The 21,885-nt window shown below is 34.8% G+C and overlaps 2 protein-coding genes across 6 annotated transcripts in view; one reads left to right on the forward strand and one right to left on the reverse strand.

The window, feature by feature from the left end:
* Nucleotides 1-141, forward strand: part of LOC106105323 (E3 ubiquitin-protein ligase MARCH8-like) — a 6,306-nt gene extending 6,165 nt beyond the window's left edge. The window contains exon 6 of the mRNA XM_013285613.1: nt 84-141. Coding sequence (XP_013141067.1) covers nt 84-141 — 58 coding nt within the window. The remainder of the gene's footprint in view (nt 1-83) is intronic.
* A 3,470-nt stretch (nt 142-3,611) lies between these two features.
* Nucleotides 3,612-21,577, reverse strand: LOC106105550 (PDZ and LIM domain protein 3). 5 transcript variants are annotated; one of them, XM_013285931.1, is made up of 12 exons: nt 21,180-21,577; nt 20,681-20,794; nt 15,108-15,256; nt 13,422-13,502; nt 12,775-12,946; nt 7,284-7,430; nt 6,441-6,488; nt 5,575-5,663; nt 4,929-4,967; nt 4,443-4,569; nt 3,961-4,026; nt 3,612-3,763 (listed from the first exon to the last, which is right to left on the reverse strand). In XM_013285931.1, exons 2-12 carry the CDS (start codon nt 20,768-20,770, stop codon nt 3,677-3,679), a joined length of 1,095 nt encoding a protein of 364 aa, XP_013141385.1. In that variant the 5' UTR covers nt 20,771-20,794; nt 21,180-21,577; the 3' UTR covers nt 3,612-3,676. The 5 variants fall into 5 exon arrangements, with proteins under 5 accessions (XP_013141385.1, XP_013141384.1, XP_013141383.1 ...); XM_013285930.1 differs by having other exon boundaries at nt 20,681-20,797; XM_013285929.1 differs by lacking the exons at nt 20,681-20,794; nt 21,180-21,577 and adding an exon at nt 19,883-20,075.
* Nucleotides 21,578-21,885: the final 308 nt, after the last annotated feature.

A 21,885-nucleotide genomic window follows, 5' to 3' on the forward strand; every position in this document is an offset into this window, starting at 1 on the left:
GCCGCCGCTGCTGCTCTACACCGACGACACCGTCTACTAGTTCCACGACGACTGAACTCAAACATGAACAAACTGACTTCTAGATCCACGTCGACTGAACTAAAACCAGCGAACACCATCTTAGAGTTCCAAGTCGACTGAACTAGGACCCCAAAATAACGTGTTTCAGTTTCACGTCGAATTACCGCTCACTGATAATAACCTGCTACACGGGGAACTCGGGGTGTTCGAATGTGATGGACATAGAACTTTATATGAAAGATGTATCAATACGCTTTGGAAAAAATCGCCAATATTTTAAATATAATTAAATAAAATTAATGTGCATAAAATTGAAGCTCCAATGTAGAGACGTAGTTTCTAAATTAAGTATATCAGTCATATTTTCAAAATTATCCCTATAGCTGGAATTTAAAATTAAATAATTTCTGTTATCATTCAGACAGTGACATCATTATTTGATTACCATCGTATGTGTAGTGAAGGTGTTCAGTGAAGTAAAATATTACCGTATTTTGTGTGACCGTGTTTAATTTGTGGCCTCGCGCTCCGCCTCTGTGCTCGGTGTCCAACAATGTTGTCGAGACTTCATGTAAGTATTTTATATCTTCATGTTTATTTTAATCTTATTTTGTTTGAACATTTGTATGTTATTGTAATTTATAGCTTGTTCTATTTTACATGTTTATTTTCAGCTTATTTTATTTATATCATACATATTATTGCCAACAATACAATTAATCAATACCCATTGCTGTCATAAGTTTTTATACAATAAATATTTTCAACAATTTTTACTTAAAATGTATAAAAATCAAAATATGTCTCTTCTTTATTGATGACAAACAATTCAAAGAAAGACCATCAACAAGTTTACTTATCATTTTTGCTTTAATAATTGATTTATTGCATATATTAGCAGAACAATTTTTATTGTATTTAGCAATCATTTTTGTTATATTTATTTGTAGATAATACCATTTATAGCATGTGTTATGTATATATGTAGACATGGAAATCCATAATCAACTGTTTTCAATGTGTTTCCTTCAGATATTAAAACCATGACTATGACATTAGTATATTTCGATATATATGTAAAAGTTTATTTAACTCACCTTAATATATTGTTTTAACGAGCAGTTATCTAGAATTTAAAGAAATCTTTTAATGTAATAGTCAAAAGGAAAACACCAGTATGTTCATGTTACTTGTAAACTAAGGTTATTATATAAAAAAATGGCAAAAGCAATACAAAATTTTAGGTTTAAGAATGGTCAGAAATTAGAATCAAAAAAACTCCATTCAATATCCGTCCTATATGAAGTACGTAATAATTGTCAGTAAAATATTAGCATTCTTGATAGCAGCTCGTTAATTTTTGCTTAGTTACTTGAATCTCTTAGAAAACTCCTTCCATCCCATTGATACTCTCTTACTAGTGTTAGCATCTGTTATTACAACAAACTAATATACATTAACATGGGTAAAAACTTACAACAACATTTTATTTGAATTTTGTAGTGTGATAAACATATTTATTTACGTTTTAAAGAACTGTTTTATACTTTCTAAATATTATTTTTAATTTTTTAAAGCAACTTAAAAAAGGAGGAAGTTCTAAATTCGATTTTTGGTTTGATGCAGAATTTTGCTTATTTGGTCCCATATTTTTTTACATAAATAATAACTGTCCAGGCATTCAACAGTTATTTTTCACAACAATTTGTGAAAGTGATAAAAAAAAAAACAATTTTGTTCTATCATTTGGACAAATTAAAAATTGATCATATTTTTCTAAATCATACAACCATAATCTTCCCTTTACTATAAACAATATGTATAAAATAAATAAATTAACAAAATCTTGAAATTAGGTGTCATTAGATTTATTACATGAGGCTAGCCTTTCTTTAGATTAATTTGTTCAGATATAATTAAAAAAATATACATTCATTATTTTGTTTTCAACTTTGTTTATCTTGATACCCAACTGTTAAATTATTTTAGATAGGCATTGTAATAAAGCATCGCTTATTATCTCTAAGTAGATAGATAATAGATTTGACATTTGGTGCTAATAAATAGAAAGGTGACCTTGCATTAACAGACACTATAACCTAATGTATGGATAATGCAAGGACCCTTTAAGTTAAAATCAATTGGAGATCATTGTACATTGTCGTGTTTCACAAATCCTTTCTTAATATAATTATGTAAAATATCTTAATATCTAGATTGTAATATTACCTGTAAATTATTTCTGTTCAATCAGTTGTAATTATAAAATTATCGCAATATTTAGTCAATTATAATTGTTAATGTTTAGTTTTTCGTGTGTAATTAAGATCTTATAGGCATTTATCTTTATAGGGTAAAGCGAATTCGTATGCCGAGAAATGAGGCGTTTTTAGCCATGTTTCTTTTGATATGATTTTTCCCGCCTTTATATCCAAACAACACATTTAATTTCGTCACATTAATTATAACTTTGTGCGATTGTAAATTATGTATATTATAATGTGATCTGATAAAATAAGAAGTCGTTTTAGTCGATTGTAAAGAAGCTAGAAGTGTAATGAATCGATTTATTGATTTGCAATATGGTAACACCAATTAAATGTTTAAAATTAAAGTCCTTGTAAATGTGAGATAAGTGTAGTGTAAGTTATTGTAATCGGGTGCTGATTGTTGTTTTCTTAACTGCATGTGTTCTGGCACTTCGCGTACTTATATTATCTGTTACATATCACAGTTGCGCCAGATTCAAACAATTCTTGTAAATAAATCGATGTCGTTAGTCGTTCGTAATTTCCGTAATTTCTGTAACCTTTTCGTCTGTTTAGTCGATTGCGTTTGAAAAAGTATTTTGTAGCATTTGTTTATAACATGCGTTAGGTAGTGCCTTAATTTTATCCAAATATATTTTGTAATCTGTATCAAGTATTCATAACTCATTTAATCGTGTCATATAAAGTGTTCGCCGCGAGCGGGCGCGAGTGTCTGTATATTGTGATATAATTTGTTAAGCCTTTTTTTCTTTTGTTGCTCAAAATTTTTTTTTCACTTTTGGATCTCTGTACTTATCATTGATGAAATTTGTAAGACTGTATTTAATTTTGTTATGTAAATTTGTTAATTCCAGGTAAAATATATAGTTATTTTGAGAATGATGGTCGTTTTATTTGATGTTTAAAATGAAACACAGCGATTTAGATAAAATAAATAATTTATTCAATATAGTTCGAATACATGCTTGAGGCGCGGTGCGCGACGCGACCAGAGCTCGGGCCGCGGTGACTAGACTGTACACTCAACTCTTATGTTATACATAAATTATATTTCTGTACAAACAGAATATCAACACTTACAATAGCTACTTAATGTAAATTGTATATAACTAATACTCGAGTATTAGAATTAATAAAATCCACCGAAATTACACACCGTTAGGGCGAAGTTAGCGCCCCCTACATTAATTGTTAGTCTTTGTTTCGTTACAAGTCGATAAAATATCTAAATACGTAGCGCCATCTAATCTTTTGGTACATTAAATCAGTTATGTAGAATAAAAAAGATCATTGAAAGAATCGATTTAACATTTTTTTTAATTTTTTGTCTGTGATAGGTTTTTTGATATGGCAATACCACAGATTAACTGATTTCTAGACGTTGCTTAGAGGTCTGTGTCGCCGAGCACATTGTACATGAGCCTCTTGAATGAGTTCGACTGCTGGATTTGCTCCTCGTGTAAAGAGTTCACCTGCAACAAGAAATAGAGAAATAAATGATACATTGATTATATACAAGACGACTCTCTATTGATGTGTTTCTGGCGCTTTCTTTTTTTGCTGTTTTGTGTTTGTATAGACAATATCTGATAGAAAAAAAAATTAGAACTAGCTAGATAGGTAACAAAATTAATCGAAGGTGATAATTATTTAAATTGGGATAACTTACGAAGGTCGTTTTTGTTTTCGAGATCGCCTCAGTTTGCTTGGCTGCTTTCGGAGCGGGCGTCGGCCTCTGTTCAACAAATACTGATGTATTACAAGTAATATACATGTAACATGCGATTTTATTGCATTCAACCAAAAATGTGTGTATCTTTCAGGTTATAATTACGACCAGTATCGGCAGTAGGTAACGCTGTATTTTCCTCTAGTTAAAAAATAACCCTGTAGATTTCTTTGTAGCGTTTTATTAATATTATGGGAAATGTAGTAGACGTAGTAGTATTGAAATCTCAATTATTTTTATCAGTCTTTATCTGCCCACTGTTACATAGGGCATCCTCAATACCTTCCACAAAAATCATATAAAAAAATACAATTTAACTCGCGGACAGATTTAAGGAATAGTGTTTTACTGTCGATCTGACGTAATAATTGTAAGAATTTATGGTAGCTAAGTTACTTGTATGCGTATGTGTAGGCACAGACCTTGTGTTGTGGCGCAGTGAAGGTCTTGGCGGGCGGCGGCGCGGGCTGCGCGGTGGCGGGCTCCGCTTCGTGCAGCGCGCGGTACGTGTCCGAGGCGGCGGGGTCGTACTGCAGCGTGGGCTTGTGGCTGCTCGACGCGCGCGGGTTAGCGTTTAGTCGGTTAGCGAGCGCGACCAATACAAACATAATAATTACACTCGACTGGCGCAACTGGTTAGTATACGCGTTAGATTAGGATAGGACGTTATATTAATCGTATAGAACTATTAACTAATTTTAATAACATTAACTACTACGTGAGAGTAATGAAGTGCTCGATGGATTTTGACACTTCTTGGCGACATGTCGACGTTGTCACCATGTTTTGCGAGATGCGGTCGCTTTCGAAGAAATAAAGATAGATAGCGATATAAATAAAATAAAAAAAGCATTAATGCGTCGTGAGAGATGGTCGTCGACTTTCTGTGTTTCTAGTAAAACACTTGCCTCTTGACAACGTGCGGCCGCCCGTAATGGCCGTTAGAGCTATGTGAGCAAAGAAATACTCCATTAATACACAAAACTAACAAATATATGAAGATATAAACCATTTTTCATTAATCAATTTTTAACACTCGTTTCATTAATCACAATAATCTAAATTATTTCAACTATGTTATTCACAATCTATCCATCTCAGTGCTATACTAAAACACATTTTATTAAGCATATTAGCTGTTTACATATTTTATGTACAATTTAAAATTTAAAATATCACTTTTACACAACTTACTAACTATTCAACTAAGAACTTCACCAAGTTTACGAGAATCGTATTCCAGAAAGTTCTATCTTACGTTTTGAACAAACCAAACAAAACGTATTCTAAATTGCTTATATATCCTGGGATTCGAACCTACAAGCAGTGCGCACCGACACAAGGTCACACAAGAGGTACAAATCGTCGCATATTTTGTACATCACTTGGCACATTTCCATGCTCTTGAAATCACTAAAATGAACTTCGTCCAACTGTTACGTAATATTTCATTTAAATTAATATTGAAACGTGAACTATGAGTTTTCTCTTAAAGTAAAAATCAATATAATTTTTGAAAGTTATTTTATTTTATAAAAATATAGACTAACTTACGGCAAGGGCGTTGTTTGTTGTCGGATCGAGTTGGCGATGTTTTGTTCCGAATATAGGTTGATGGGCGAATTGAATTGCTTGTGCACAAACTGTAAAGATAATTCATTATTTAGTATTTAAGCTTTGCAAACATTATATAACAAAATAACAAAAAAGGCATATTTAAGTGAAATTTAACACAAAAAATAAATAAACAAAAATCCAAATGTTCACAAAATAAAAGTTTTATAACGATAATGAACCATAGACATTAATACTATTCGGTATCGGTGATTTGGTATAAATATTACGTTATACCATGATATAAACGGTTTTCATAAAACTTATGACGCAATACAATGACTACTGAAGCTGCACAACAATGACTATAGACACGTGATAATGAAAAAATGGACTCAAAGATACGTTGCAATAGATAAATAATATGGCAATTTTTTTATATCAGGTGGCAAACCAGCAAGCGAACACGTGAATCCGCTAAAATGGCGAAGAGACTGCTGCCCATAGACATTCGTAATAGCGGATGCCTTAATCGACGGAATAAACGCAATTTCCCCTTTCTATGCATCTCTTCTAGCATCAAATCCACGTTTCTTTCCCACTATTTTCTTATTAGAAAAAGGGTGGGAAAGAAAAGGGACTTTGGGTCTATTATTATTTATTTATATAGCAGTCCGAAAAAAAGTCATAAACAGTAAATTAATGTTATTAACTGCTTATTAGATAGAATCTGGAATAACCATAAGCAGCACTAATTGCAACGTATCTTGTAAAAACAATCGGCTTCGTATGAGAAGTTTCGTGTGGGTAGTGTGATGACGTAATGTTAGTATACGTGAAGCGATGACGTCACACGTTAGAACCACCTTGTTGCCCTCCTCGCCCACCACCCGCTGCAGCACCGACTCCGCCACCTGAGTTTGTTGCACAAACAACCAAATGTCAACACTACTACCTCACTTTTAGACCATCTATACTCTATACTAATATTAAAAAGAGGAAAGATTTGTATTTTTGGATTTCTGTATGAATTGAAATAACTCAATAACTACTGGACTGATTTCAATTCTTTCACCACTAAAAAGCCATGTTATCAGTGAGTAACATAGGCTACATTTTTATTATTTTTTAATATGACGCAAAAGAAGCCGCGGGCAATAGCTAGTTTCAAAAATAGACTAATTGAATATAGATCTATTTTGATTTTTTTAATGCATTTGCCAATGTTATGTTTTATGCCAATCATGTGTTTATTGTATTGTGTATCACAAATTGTGAATATTTCGAATGTTGAATAATAAAAATACTCTTTTTCGTATCCAAATACCTTGACATTTGATTACAAAGGGCTGCTGTTTTGATGGTTGGATTAAAGTAATTAATTTTCAGCCAACTATCGGTGATCAGTAATGTTCAGTACATGCTTATTGGTACCTATATCTAAAAGCGTTTAGTATTCTAATGTACGCATTCTTGTTAAGTGTGAGATCTATATGTGTAAAAAGACGTGCAAATATTGCGGCAAATGCGTTTTACTGATATCTCTGTACAAATATTGAATGAGCGAGTGCAGTACACTAAGCAAAGTAACTGGTTTTGTACGCATTTTGAGACTACGATTGTATGTGTAAAACCCCGCCCCTTTCTCTTTAAGTCCCGCCTACTGAAGTATGTATGCAGAGTTTCGTGTAAATTTAATGTCAGTATACCTTTTGCTTCATGAGTGTGTCGCGGTAGTCGTGGTGCGGGGGCGCGCGCATGGCGGGGTTGGGGTGGTGCCGCAGATAGCTCTCCGTAGGGCCGGGCTCGCGCCGTACCTTCGCGCCCGGCAGCACGAGCGGCGTTGTGCGGTATGGCTGCAAATACACACAAATTAAGATATTAAAAGGATGATAGATATCACCGTCATACGGTTTTATAACGTCACGTTTAGCTAAGAACACATTAATATGGAAATAAGAATAGAGTGTAAAGAAATTCAGGTGAATGAAAACGTATGCGATATTTACAACATAATTCAGATGCGAATGTGTATTGAATTGAACGTATTACATATTGCTATAACAAAAAAAAAAACGTTTGTTTTCAAATAGAAAAGATATTACATAATTTTCTTTTGCAGTTTCTCGAAAAACTTTAATTTTAATGCCAGTAAAAAAATGATATTATTTTATATTTTAAGAAGTATTAAAGAATTGCATACAATTCCGCTACTTTATTAGCCTATTTAGTATTTATTATTTATATTGGAGACATTATAATCGGATAAAAATGTGTTGTTTATGGTATTGGAATCAAAAGTTTGTAATGTTACCTCTATGGAATGGTTATCTTTCTAGAAAGTTCTAGTTTTCTTCAGAAGTATAGACGCATAAATAACATTGATTGATGTAAGCAAGTCTATACGTTGCTAGCACTAGCAATATAGGTTCAATCATTCAAACAGCCGTCTCGGCCGCTCTATAAATAACGTCGAGGTTGGTTCATGTGGGTTATTATTGCTGGCACATTTTCGTTACATTTCAGAGATTACGCGATTTAATATGGGTCGCGGTCACTCATTAATAAATTGTGTCTAAATGTAAAATATAAATAATATTGAAATCTTACTTTTTATTATAAGATGGCAAACTAACAAACGGCCACCTGAATTCGCCAAAATGGCGAAGCGACCGCTGCCCATAGACATCCGTAATTGCAAATGCGTTTTAATCGACGGAGGAGGAGACACCCATAAACAGGATAATTCCCCTTCCTGTACGTCTCCTCCACCGTCTAATCCACTATTCCTTTCCATCTTTTCCTGTTAAGAAAGGGATGGAAAGGAGAAGGGACTAAAATCAGGCTTCCGACACCACACTCATCAGACGAAACGCGAAAATGCTCCCACTTCACGCTTGTTTTCTGTGTGGTCGTGGTATTGCACCGGACGAGCCGACCCATTCATGCGAAGATGTTAAAGCGGGCTCTACCCTGTTAAGTTACTAAGTATCTAACTGTATATTTACTACCAAAACAACTGGTACTTATTCGGCAGCAGAGCATTTGTGTTTAACATTTTTAGACAGAATTTTCAACTCTTAACCAAGTATAATTATTACTACAGTAACCTACAAAGTTCCCTCAAAACATCGCCTCACATCCTAGACTGTAACATTACTAAAAACAAAACATTAGTTTTCCGTTTAGTAATTTTCCGTCAAGAAGTGTGGCTAAGATTTTAGCGCTTTTCGGATAAGAATGGGTAATAAACATTTTATATAGTTTTGTATGTTCGTTGCATTAACGAGGCGACGACGCGGCGTAGCAAGGCCTACACGGACCATGTAATTGTGCCAGTGGCGCGGCTTTGACGTTTATTTCCGTCTTGTTTACAGAGACGCAACTTTAGTCACTGACGCAACGCTTCATTTCGCTTTATAAGCAATTTCCATTTTATTCGTAAACCTATATTGAAGATATTTGTCCTAAACATACAAAAAGATTGGCTTTCCTCGTCGGCTACATTTATATATATTTATACTGTAATAAAACTTTTGGTTATATAAATTCGTTACTTGAATTATTTAATTAATCATTTGAAGTTTTGCTCGATTTTATGTTAAAGAGTCAAAGTAAGTAAGACTTTTAAATAGAAAGTTGAACACCAGCTGTCCTTATAAAGCTGACCAGGTGTCTTTTAGAAGGACTTTAACTGCGAAGACTTGATCCATCGATGATTCCTAAAACAATGTAATAAAATAAAAGGCTCTTATATTTAAGTGATCGTAGTGACTTTATGGTAAACTCATTAGGAATTACCGACAAGATGTTAGATGTCTAACATGTAAGATGCATGCATGATTTGTCTGGCGCCAGGCCATGTTTAAAAATAATATATAATTTATTTTCGCATTACAAAACGTTTGAAAAGTATTTCTATATAATCTTAAGAAAGCCAATAAGCTTATAAAATTTTATTTTTGATTGTGTTTGTCAATTACTTGCGAAGATATATATGCGAAGATAAAAAATGAGTTGACAAGGTCAAGGTCTAAACCAATTTCGGAGAAAAGTTTCCAATGATCTTAATATCGCAACGTCATATGGAATGTATGAAGGCGACGTCCACGCAGCGACGACGTGACATTGACGCTAAAATAGCGCCCACCGCTGGGAATTTTATATTTCACTAGCTTATTCTCGCGACTTCCACTACATTGTTACTTAGAAAAGTTTTACTTAAAGTTTAATTTATACCATTTTAAACTACACCGTTAAAAATTAACTAAAACCGTCTTGAATTAAATTGCAACACTACTTTTAGCAAAATTTTGCAGGTTGCTTAGATTTTCGCTAAGAGGGTTTTTAGAATTTCATACTATTTTCGATAACAGTGATTTTAAAATATGACATCCATTTTCGTAACATAATCCGTTTTCAAGAGCTTCGTAGACGTTTTAACGATTTATTTTTTATTTTTATTTAATCTTTGAAATTTCTAACGTTAACGTCTATTTACAATTAAACAAAGTGCTATTTATCGTTTTACAATATCAATTTACAAAAATAAATTTATATGGTAAATTAAAATATCTGTTGATGTAAATTATAGAAGTTTCAAATAAAATGAGATATATGTAGATGACAAAGTAAAGTTAGAAAGTAGGTTATGTTTAGTGCGATTAAACAATAAGTTTATCTTGCGAACTTAACCGATAACTTTACTCAAACTTAGACCGTGCATATCACTCATTTGTTATTCAATACGCGAACTCTAAATGTTCTGTAATTAGATTTGGCGAATCTATTGATCACTTAACCACGTTAGTACGTTAATCACAAATCACAGTGAAGGTATATAGTAAGGGAGCGAACCCAGTTTGTGACCACTTCCTCCTCGGGATGCATGGGGTCCTGGTACCCGTTGGGGAAGAAATTGGGGTTAACAGCCATGTTATTGGCAATCGGTAGCGCGGTCGTTTCGAACTGAGCTCTATCGCGGACTGACTCCAGCCAACTCGCCAGTAAACACTACGATACCAAATCTATTTTGGAAATATGACGGGAGAGGCAGCCGGCGACGTGGGCGACAGCCTAGTTCAGCGTCGCAGCCTTGTCCCACACGAGGGGAGAATTTATTGAAATTTATTAATTCAACATTTGGCTGCCAGAAAAATTGTACATTTTACTAAATTAAATAGTGATGTTTACTAATATATGGTAATAAATAACTCGCACAAATTCTCAGACTACTTAATGCTTAGACATTATATGATAAACAGAAATAAATGCATCAGAATAACCTCGTTAAGGACACGTAAAAATAGTTTTATTCATTTTTAAGTGGTTTTTGGTCTTAGGAATATTATTTACGATACTTTCTCGTAAAGAACTTACGATAGAAATGATCCCATTAAGTATTTATTTTATGGCACTGACACTTTATTTCGTAGACTATGTATTTTCTGTTTCCATTAAGCTAAATGAAAACATTAATATTGTTAATTACACAATGTTTATTCGAATAAATGTTAATCAAAATGACGAAACGCTTCCGTTTAATTACGTTGGCAACTTTGAGGTAATTTTTTGGCAACCTTTTTGGCGAATCTGTGGATAAAATGCACCGGTATTGCGAGTCGATACGGCCGATATAAAACAGAGTCATAACGATATTTATTGCGTCGTATGAATCAGATGCAGAATTAGCAGCTGTAAGAATATTCTAGATTTATAATCGATTGGTTTAAAATTTTGATTGGGATATCTATATCTACTAATATTATAAAGAGGAAAGATTTGTATTTTTGTTTTTATTGAAATAACTCAAAAACTACAAGGCTGTTTAAAAATATTATTTCGCCATTATAAAGCAATGATTTCAGTTAATAACATAGGCTATACTGTTTATTATATTTTTATTCCACGCAGACGAAGTCGTGAGCAACAATAATTTACTAGACTACATATTATTATCTCTGTTTATCAAAATATAAAGAGAGGGATGAACTATGTGGTTTTAAGTGTTTCGTCAGTGGAAACGCACTCTTGAAAATTCTGTTTGTTATCTTTTCAATCATCAGCGTGAATTGATCTAATTAACAGAGCTAAAATAATAAAAAAAAGTTGCTGGCACTCTTCCAGTCTATAACCGTGAATCTATCTTTAAAAGTGGTTAACCCATTTCGTCTGACGCTTTACAAGCAAAATAATTTTATATAAATGCTTAAAGCCTATTTAAGTCTCCATTATTTAGTATATAACATTTTTTGAATTAGTTTTTTTGTTTTATAATAAGTTTTGCCCGCGACTCCGCCTGCGCGGTGTCATAAAAATACCTAATTAGTAGCCTCATTCTTCATATGTAAGTTAATCTATCTCTGTTCCGAATTTTATCGTGATGCGTTACCCGTAAACATCCATCCATCCAAACTCTTGCGCTTATATTAATAAGAAGTGAAAATTCTAATGTAGAATGCAAAATACAGAATTGTTTTACTACAATGATTAAATGTAAACTCAGAGAGTTATATCCGCTTTGGAAGTGATTTGTTTAGATTATTTTGGCAAGAGTACAGAATTAAATAAAGGCACGTAAGAAGCAAAGACCGGAAATATATAGCGCTGAGATAAAATAAATATTTACGTCAGCGTGTTTGGTAAATGTTTGTACGTGACGTTACGTATATACGCTATTTTACATGAATCATTTACATATTAAAATGTATTACATGCCATTTATATTTGCCTTGAAGACGTAGGATGTGAAACTTATTTTTGGTGCATGCCCTATAAATATTATGTTACTCAAATACTGACCTTTCCTTTTGCAATTTTCATTACAAACGAAAAGATGTCGCAGCATTGTTAAGACGCATGTCTTAATAGAATAATGTACACTCTAAAACACGTTTAAATAGATTTTTCAATTTTCAAAGAAAATACTTTAAAATAAAACTATGAATTTCAATGGAAATGAGAAATTGAAATTACACAAAAATGACTGACATTCATTCTACAAAGAGTCAGTGTTTAAATTTATAATTCAAACTAGTCTATCTTTAGTAAGTCTGTAATTAAAGCCTTATAAAGGTGAAATTGTTTAGAGAGGTCTATTAAAATTTCTATTACATTGAACATGACTATAATTTTATTCCTTTGTCATATTCCACATGGCTTTGTGGGATCTTTAGAAGATTTCGTGTGTTTTACTCTCACCTGGCTCTGTATAGACTCATCGACGACGTCATCGCCGCGAGCGGACGGCGTCAGCATCACGGAGCGGAACTCGCCCTCCTGTTGCAGAGGGAACTGTGCGTAGGGCGGCACCGGCGTGCTGCGCGGCAGGGACTCCGGCCCGCGCCATGCAGACGGCAACGGACTAGGTGTCCTATGTTGAACATTAAAATATACAAATCCTCAAATAGAGTATTACTTTAGGAACTTTATTTTTATTCGTATAAGAACACACAATGACAGCGGAAAAAGCTTTCAAACTGCACACCAGTACTAAAAAATTAAGGGCCTGTCCCACAACTGACTGATAGAGGCTCAGATAGCTTAAAAGCGACGTCACTGTAAGATAGAGTACCAAAATCAGATATTTCCATCACATATAGAATTTACAAGAATTGTAGAACAGGTCCTATAAGTCTTATAGATAATAGATGAATCAATAAATTGGTAACCAATCACAGTAACAACACTTACAGCGTCATTTCTTTTGATTGATTGTTGTATTTTTTTTTAGTTAACAATTTGATAATTTGTATCTTAACCTCTCAGGCAGGTTCAAAAAAGCCTATTGTTGTAAGTAGGTTTATCAACTACATAAGATTGGTTACGAATAATACTTATAGTATTACCTGAAGGGAGGTGCTGCGGCGTTGGCTATCGGCGAGCGCGGCGCTAGGGTCGCGTCGCGGGGCGCCTCGCGCTCCACATCCCTACACATGCTGCTAGCTCAGTGCACATTCTACATTACGTAACATTCATACAGACAACCAATACGTCACTACATTCCGCGAAATGAAAAGCACGCAATTATTTACCATCGTCGTTGACAGTAAATCCTTTTACAATTGTATTTAATGAACTGTAAAATTGTAAAAGAATAGTTAAACAGCTTAATGTATATTGGCCCTAGAATGCAACATGATGTTTGAGCCATCCTTTCACCAATTTATCATTAGAATTACAATGATTTATCTGAATAATAGTTAACTACTGTGGCGATAAGCCAAAGACCTTGTCAATGAAATCGAGGGAAAATCCTACGCATGTATTGATTGATCGATGAATGAGATTACCTACGTCTAAAAATGATCTAATACACTTTGTTTTCTTAAAAACAGGAACTAGAAAATTTAAAAATAAAACCGTTTACATCATTTCTAAATTTATGTTGTCAATGAAATGGAATTCTAATCATTTTTTTACTACTGATGTAAATTATTGGATCGTAATATTTAGCACTTAGTAAAGTGCCCCCAGTTTTGAAATTTATTCATTGCTTCACTTCATCATTTGCAAATAAATATACGATTGTTAAGTTATTACAATTTGTTCCTCACACCTGGATTAAAAATGATGGTTACGAAATTGTATATTTAATTTATTCTACGCAGGAAACATCTGTTAAATCTTGAAAGTGTTATTTTTAACTAAAAAACTCTTTAGTCAGAAGTCTGTCAATTAAGATACTTGCTTTTCTATGTACAATACATAATAACGATAATTTATATAGAAAATGGGCCCAAACTTTCCAAGCCCAATCGTTAAGTTCAACCTTAATTTTTAAATAGCTTTTTTGGTGTAATATTTCTAATTATTACATTAAGAATAGCAGATAACGCAATCATGCAGTCTATATTACTTTGTACGTGACAGAAGACAATTATTGCTATTTATGGTGCAAACAACATACATCATGCATTACATTTAATTCCAATTAAGACTTTGTTAGAGTATTATCTTGGGCTTTTACTTAATTTTACCCTTCACTAGACAACATTTATTCCTAATTTATGAATTATCTCATTCATGTTATTCAAAATCTCTCATGAGCTAAATAATTTTCTTGAATAATTTTTGCTAAATTCCTAACGATACAATAATTACATATAACATCGATGCAACATGCGACAACATCGATATCTTACTCGAATCGTTCGTAATAGAACGAAGGAGTGGGCGAGCGGCCTGAGAAACTGCTATAACGCGTCATTGGACACAAGTTTGTACTCTGCCTGCCTCTAAACATACGAACCACGAATTATACTTTAAAAGATCACAGATATATTACAGTCAAAGAATTAAAATAGCTACCCACTAAATTTAATATCGAACTAAAAACTGTCATCATAAGAGCTATGCTTCATATTCACGCGTTGTTGTTGTAGCGTTATACCGAATTGGGTAGGAAATAAACGTCCTCGACTGTACGTATGCGAAATTCAAGTGCCTCCTATTTTCTTGGATCACTCAGGAGAACAAATTGGAATGTATTAACGAATAGTACTATGAAGATGTTAAAGCACTGACGTAATTACCTCTGTACTACTAATTTAATCTGGTTGTTGGCGTTCTTGAAGAGGTTCTGCGCGTCTTCGTGGCGCAAGTCGCGTGCATCGTAGTCGTCGATTTTAGCAATGATGTCGCCTCGCGCTAGGTCCTTGCCGGCCGGCGTGCCTGGCGTCACCTGGAAAGTTACACATTATTAATTAATATAGTAGCCGATATTAATACTATAAAGAGATAATTAATATACAGTAACTACTAAACCTAGTGTAAGAATTATTAAAAAAAAAAACTGTTTTGGTAGCTATTACCTAACCTTTGTTATATTTAAGTTTTGATGAAATCGATTGAACTTACGACGACTTGTTAGTTTCTACCTAATATAATCTTAATATAAGCACTCAGAGAGACATAGTGGATTTTTATTACGTTTTAACTTGGAATTTTATTAAAATTGATAATTAAGCTATAGATAAATGACCACTTAAATTTAAACACTAGTATTTCGTACTATAAACAATCTCAAACAAATTTAATGCCTGACAAAAGATTCTTTTGGTGCGTGGCCAACATCTGCTAAGCAACCATTGTGTAAAATGTGACTTTTCGACAATTGCCGCTTTCTGTACTTTAGTATTCCGTATTAATTTTGTTGTTTTTATGGGGACCTGAGTAACAAGTCACGTTTTTACAAAATAGCTAACTTAAATAGGCAATAGGTAAATATTTTTGCAAGGTGTAACTTGTAATTCCCGCTTTTTATCTGTGATCGACGTAACACGCATTTTCCTTTAGATAAATATGACTTTGAGCAGCAATAAATTGCGGAATACCAGATGTACGAACATCAAAGACAAAGCCTAGTTTGCGCCGACAAAGCGAATTGAAAACTGGATTTATATTTTACTTTAATGTTTGCTTGTATTGCTAGAAATACTTCAGTTACGTTTACTAATACTGAAGTACTTCTTATGGAGTTTATTGATACAAAAGTGGCAAGGTGGCGTGACGTTTGCCTTCGTTTGTTTGGGTTAAAATCATTATTTCGGGTTTGCTGTTTTGTATACAAAAGCTACGTGTACTTTGTATTACCCACTTAACTTTTGCTTCACCTCTACATGTTTATATATTTTTATATTTATAATTTTCGTACAAATAAATGTTGTGTTCGAGAAAAAGAAAAAAATCATATCGTAACATTGAACTAGTTGTACCATTGAACTACAACTTGTGTACGGCATATGTCATTGTCACCTGTCTCACCTTCGTATCGAGACTCGACCATGACATACGTTTTTGAGCCAGGTTAAAGTCTTCTCATGCAATGTCTCATGCTTATTTAAGTTCTGTACAGTAGTACGTATATATTAAGAGTTAGTTGGTAATGACGAGTCGAGCAATCGTGTATAGTAGAGAGGGTAGATAACAGATATGTAATTAGCTAGGACGACCTTGCGCGTTAGCAAGGGGGAGGTTGGTCGTGTGCTATGCACCGAGTTTGGCGTACAGCCAGTCTAAATGCGGCCACCGGCTCTCCGTGCCAACCGTCGCTGACATTTTTATTGAAAACAACCGGCCGGCCGGACGAGGCCTGTCGAATCCACGCATCGATAGCCGCAAATCCATCACTCCGCCGACTCAATGGCGAGGACGTGAGCCTATATTTACAAGTGTCCAACGCAATACGTCTAGGTTAAAGCGGACCGGAATTTTTGTTAGCGTCATTTGGACAACCCTGGATTTCGCATAAAGTTGGTGATGAGTACCCACTGTGTCACCACTCCTCTGGCACACTTCCACGCTTATCTAATACTTACGCATATCATTAATGTAGTGTTACAATAATTTTAGTGGCAAAATAACCCACTGTTTGCGAGTATTTAGTGAAAATAGTTTCAGAAAGCTACTAGAGAAGATTGACTGAAATCTTAATTTCAGAAATAAACAAAATGATATAGAGGGTTCTACGATAATTGATTAACGTCAGATGAAGAAGTGTGACTATACTTAAAAATACAGGGTCCGTTTCAATTAAATCATAGTAGTGTTTAATCACAGCGATGGGATTTAATCTATGCTCTAAATCCATCAATGCAAGCACCGCGACAAACAAGGTCGATTAATGTAGCTATAGTTATTAATGAAATAAGAAATGAAACCAACAAGTCTTTAACGAATTATCTGACCTAACAGCTTATTTATTTCACGCCGTTTGATAATTTAGTTTCAAGCCACCACAAAAAAATTTATGGCAAATTGTATTCAACAGGTCTTTTAACATTCCGATAATTTGGCACTGTCGCAGTTTTTTCGTTAACTTTGTTTCATATGAAACTAACTGCCTCATTCTTTCTAAAAATATTAACAGTAATATGAATCTACTCATTTAGTTTTGGCATAGAAAATAATTTTTAACCTGTCAGTCTTTTAAGTGGGTCGCTGTTGTTTTAAGATCTATTATTACTGTTCGCTGGCGACATGGTTGATGAAAAGATACAGTGTCAAAAACTGTCTATCAAAGAAATACAAGCAATTAAACTGCTAAAACGCTACACCGTAGATCTTTCCCATTTTTTTATAACATAAGGTGGCAAATCAATCAACCCGCCTGAATCCGCCAAAATAGCGAAGTGACCGCTGCCCATAGACATTCTCGTTGCCTACCTTAAACTACGGAGAAGGAAACGCACATAAAGAGGATATTTGCCCTTTCTATACATCTACTCCACCATCTAATCCATGTTCCATCCATCCTATTCTTATGAGAAAAGGGACAGGAAAGAAGAGAGACTTAATAACACACGCATCTGTCGAAACGCGGAGTTGCTCCCACTACACGCCTGTCTTCTGTGTGGTCGTGGTATTGCACCGGGGAGCGGACCCATTCGTGCGAAGATGTTAAAGTTGGCTCTACCACTGTAGATTTTAACCAGAAGAACTACCACCAGAAGTAGTTTCGATCGATTGGATACATTTTAAAATCAAGTACCTAAAAACCATCGCTAATATCCCCTTGTAAAACAAAACAAAACAATTAGTGATTATCGTTATGGTAGGTTAATCATTCATTCATTATCGATTAGAATCTACTTTTCGATTTGTTTGTTTTTACAAAGCGCGAATCGAAATTGTTAGGCGAGTATGAAAACAAACTCGCTAACATCAATTGAGTCATCGATTTAGTCTACCGGAGAGTTTTATGGTAAAAGCAAAAACGGGCTCAAGGCTACAGTCTATGATCGTCAGATTTATTACCACTGAGGTCAGCGTGGAGTGCATCGAAAAAATAGATACATACCAGATGGCAGGCGTGTGTTGGTTACTCCTACGCATTGGTTAGAGCTTTCATTTATGACGCATATGAAATTAATATAAGAGTAGATAAGATAAATTCATGAATGCATGTTTGGTTACTAACGAATGTACAAACCTAACACCATACAGTCACATCGTCTGAGTGGACAACGTGTACTCCTCAAATATCGAAATGGTGTAAGCACGTGCGTCTCATTAAAGTCCGTCTTCAAAGCGGATCTATCAAAATCTAGGATGTTTTTTGTTGATAAGTTGTATTTTTTCATATCCATGGTATGTATGTTCGTATGTATGCTTCGCAACTCTTTGTGTACATTTTATGCAATTGTTTTACCACAAGGTTTCATGATCATTGCCCTTTTCCCTAATGGAAGGTCGGTACAGTATGTACCACTGTTCCATAAAGACGACATACTTATATCTGAATTCACTCTATTCTTAGGCAAATCCTCTTTTTACAAGTACAATTCTAAAATATCTAGCTCTAATTTAGGAGCAGCGATAATAAAACGACACTTCCTATTGTTTTGGTTCGTGACCTAGCAGCGACGCGACTGGGAGCCTAGCCGGCTTTCGTTATAAATAAACCAGAATTAACAACAACCGCGTGACACTTCTGGTTGACTCACTGGCTCTTCGGCATACCTTAGCATTTATGCTTACTATCTCTAAAATACGCAAAGAAAATGAAATTTGATGTAAAATAAAAATAAAAAACTGATACTACTTAACAAGATTATGTCAACTTTATTACTGTGTTCTGGTATTCGCGACTCTAGAAATAAAATAAAACATTCTTCACTTTCTAGAGCATCTCTACTAAAGACTAATGGACTGTCTTTGATCGAATTGTACGCAAAATTAACAGCAGTTAAAATAAAATAGGTCGATGTGAGATTTTGTCGCCAGCTGTCGAACGACTGTGACCGATTCTAGTCCCAAAATATGTTTTAGTCATATATTATTAGTGCTTTCAGCGATTTATCACTAATTAATTTTGAATGTTGCAAACGAAACTAAAATAAGTTAATAACATTTAGATAAATATAAGTAAGGAGGTCGAGACATTACCCAACAGTAACTTTTGTTGTCACGAAAATTCTATGCCGATATGTGTGAAAGTCAGTAAAAGTCCTGCCCTTTTATACGCTGCTGTCCGTATAAACAATAGGTTGTGTCCTGGAATGTCATCTACATAGTCCATGTTTCGCAGATGTAAAACATTAAAAAATCATTATCGCCATAGGACTTTCGTAGAACATATATCCTTTAATAACGAACATAACATTCCCTTAAACATAGAGCGGCCACCAGCGTACACCCCCGTGTAAACCTTGTTTAACACATTTAGGAGGACGCTTTTGAAGGATAATTTATTCGTAAGTCCATTGTAAATTCTTTAAAAGTATAATGTGTACGTCTGAATTTTTCATTGATTGTTTACGCCGGTTGTTATGTTGACGCAATCCGAGTGTCAATGGGAAGGGCGTACCCTGGTGACGATGAGCGGGGTGGCGAGGTCAGCGCCGCCCACCAGCCGTAGGCCCCAGTTGATGTCGCGATACTCCCGCCTCAGGGTCACCACGAACGTGTGCAATCTACCCATCGTGTAACCGTGTGCACTGCGCGACACGCGCGCCCTATGCGCGGACGATACCACCACTACGGCGAGACGCGACGTTATGCGCGCAAAATTAGCCTCACCCGAAATCCCAACACTCCCCCTTCCCCCGACCTAGCCTTGTAACCCTGCCTTCCTTCGCAATCGACCCAATTCCTACCATGGAAACTGCACGCCGATTAACATCCGAATTTCCAGCAGTATCCTGTCGTGCGCGCGCGCTGTATTCGTAAACGATCGAAATATAATTTACGTGATGCTCTATATTTATGTCGTTTATCATCGAGACGGGAGATGCCACAATATTGTAACAATAAATATGGTATGTGCGTAAGATAGTGCGTGAATAGTAGTCCTATTATGCATTGATGATACAGAAATAGAGCATTAATAATTAAATGTAAGGGCAGAGCGAAGTATTAGCCATTTGGCAGGCCGTGAAACGCGCGGGCGGGGACAGATGATATATCGCTCTGTATATGCAATTGTTAAAGACGATTAGAAGGCGAACATTCATTACTGAAGATTAGTATTATAATTAGAATATAAATACTTTCAGTTTCTTCGATGATGCTGCTGACAGATTTATTGAGGTCTAATTTCAAACCGGGTAACGACTCTTGCGACGTGTGACATTTTGCGGTGATAAAATAATGAAAAAGAACTTACTCTTCGTCTGGCAAAATTTCTTTTTTCATCGTCAGGGTCCGGCCTCTGATGCGGGACTCTCCAGAACGCTGGCCTCTGGTACATAGGCATGTTTAACTAGTCTTAAATCTTCAACTGCTGTGGAAAAAACATTTACGTTATTAATAAGATGAACATTCGGAATTTTAATGAAATTAATCATATGTTAAAAATCATTACACATTTACAATTTAGACTTGTTTAAAAAAACATAAGTAATTTCGGGAAACTGCATATTTATTTTCTCGAATAAAATGAGCATTATCCGCAATAAATACTATAAAATTTGGCAAACAGGCCGACGTTGATATCAATAGTGGAGCAAAAGTAATAAAAACATGTTTACAGCACTCAACAACCGTGTAGATCCATAGAAAATCTGGATGTGGGCGGTTGGCGAAAAGGTCCACGCAATAAATTATCATATGAGGGATGGTGTAATACAGAAGTGAGATAGTAAAATTGTTAAAGCGTAACTCACCAGAGGGCGTGCGTTGTGTCGCCGTCGACGTCGCCGCTGGTATTATCCGTAAGGAATAATTCCCGGCGAATATCGGCAGTGTCTATTTTTCGCGTCGGAGTATTCGAGCGAGACGTCGCTTCGACAGCGCTCGCTTTCGTGATTTACACGCGCGCCTTACACACGCTGTTTCTGGGCCGCACCGAAATTCGCAATAATTCCTTACCAACCGCCGACACCGCCAAAGCGGTTCATTGCTCCCGATATTTTGTTTGTCAGAGCGATTTTTTTATATTCACGACGACTTATATCGTGATTATTTATGTTTATCTTCTTAAACGGATCACGGTTTAATTCCAAAGAGATTATTGCTCTCCGAATTCAAGGAAAACACAAAATGTATAAAAGAAACATATGTTAAAGTATCAAAATATACTATAAGAATAAAAGAAATGTTTTTGACATTTATTAAAAGATTAATACTGGCCACAAACAATACATTATTTTCCTGTCTAGGGACAACCATACAAGTAAGAAGTGGTTTAAGAAAAAATTGGTTTCAAGAAAAAACACAATTTTAGTTGAATCTTTAAAAAAACTAAAATAAAAAACACACCATTTAATTTAGTTAGAAATTCCAAACATTAATTTATAAATTGCCTATAGTTGAATCTATGGATTTAAAAATATACAAAATAAAATTCGTCGAATAAAAAAAAAAGCAGTT

This window comes from Papilio polytes, unplaced genomic scaffold (genome assembly GCF_000836215.1).
Source record: "Papilio polytes unplaced genomic scaffold, Ppol_1.0 DF822845.1, whole genome shotgun sequence".
NCBI lineage: Eukaryota > Metazoa > Arthropoda > Insecta > Lepidoptera > Papilionidae > Papilio > Papilio polytes.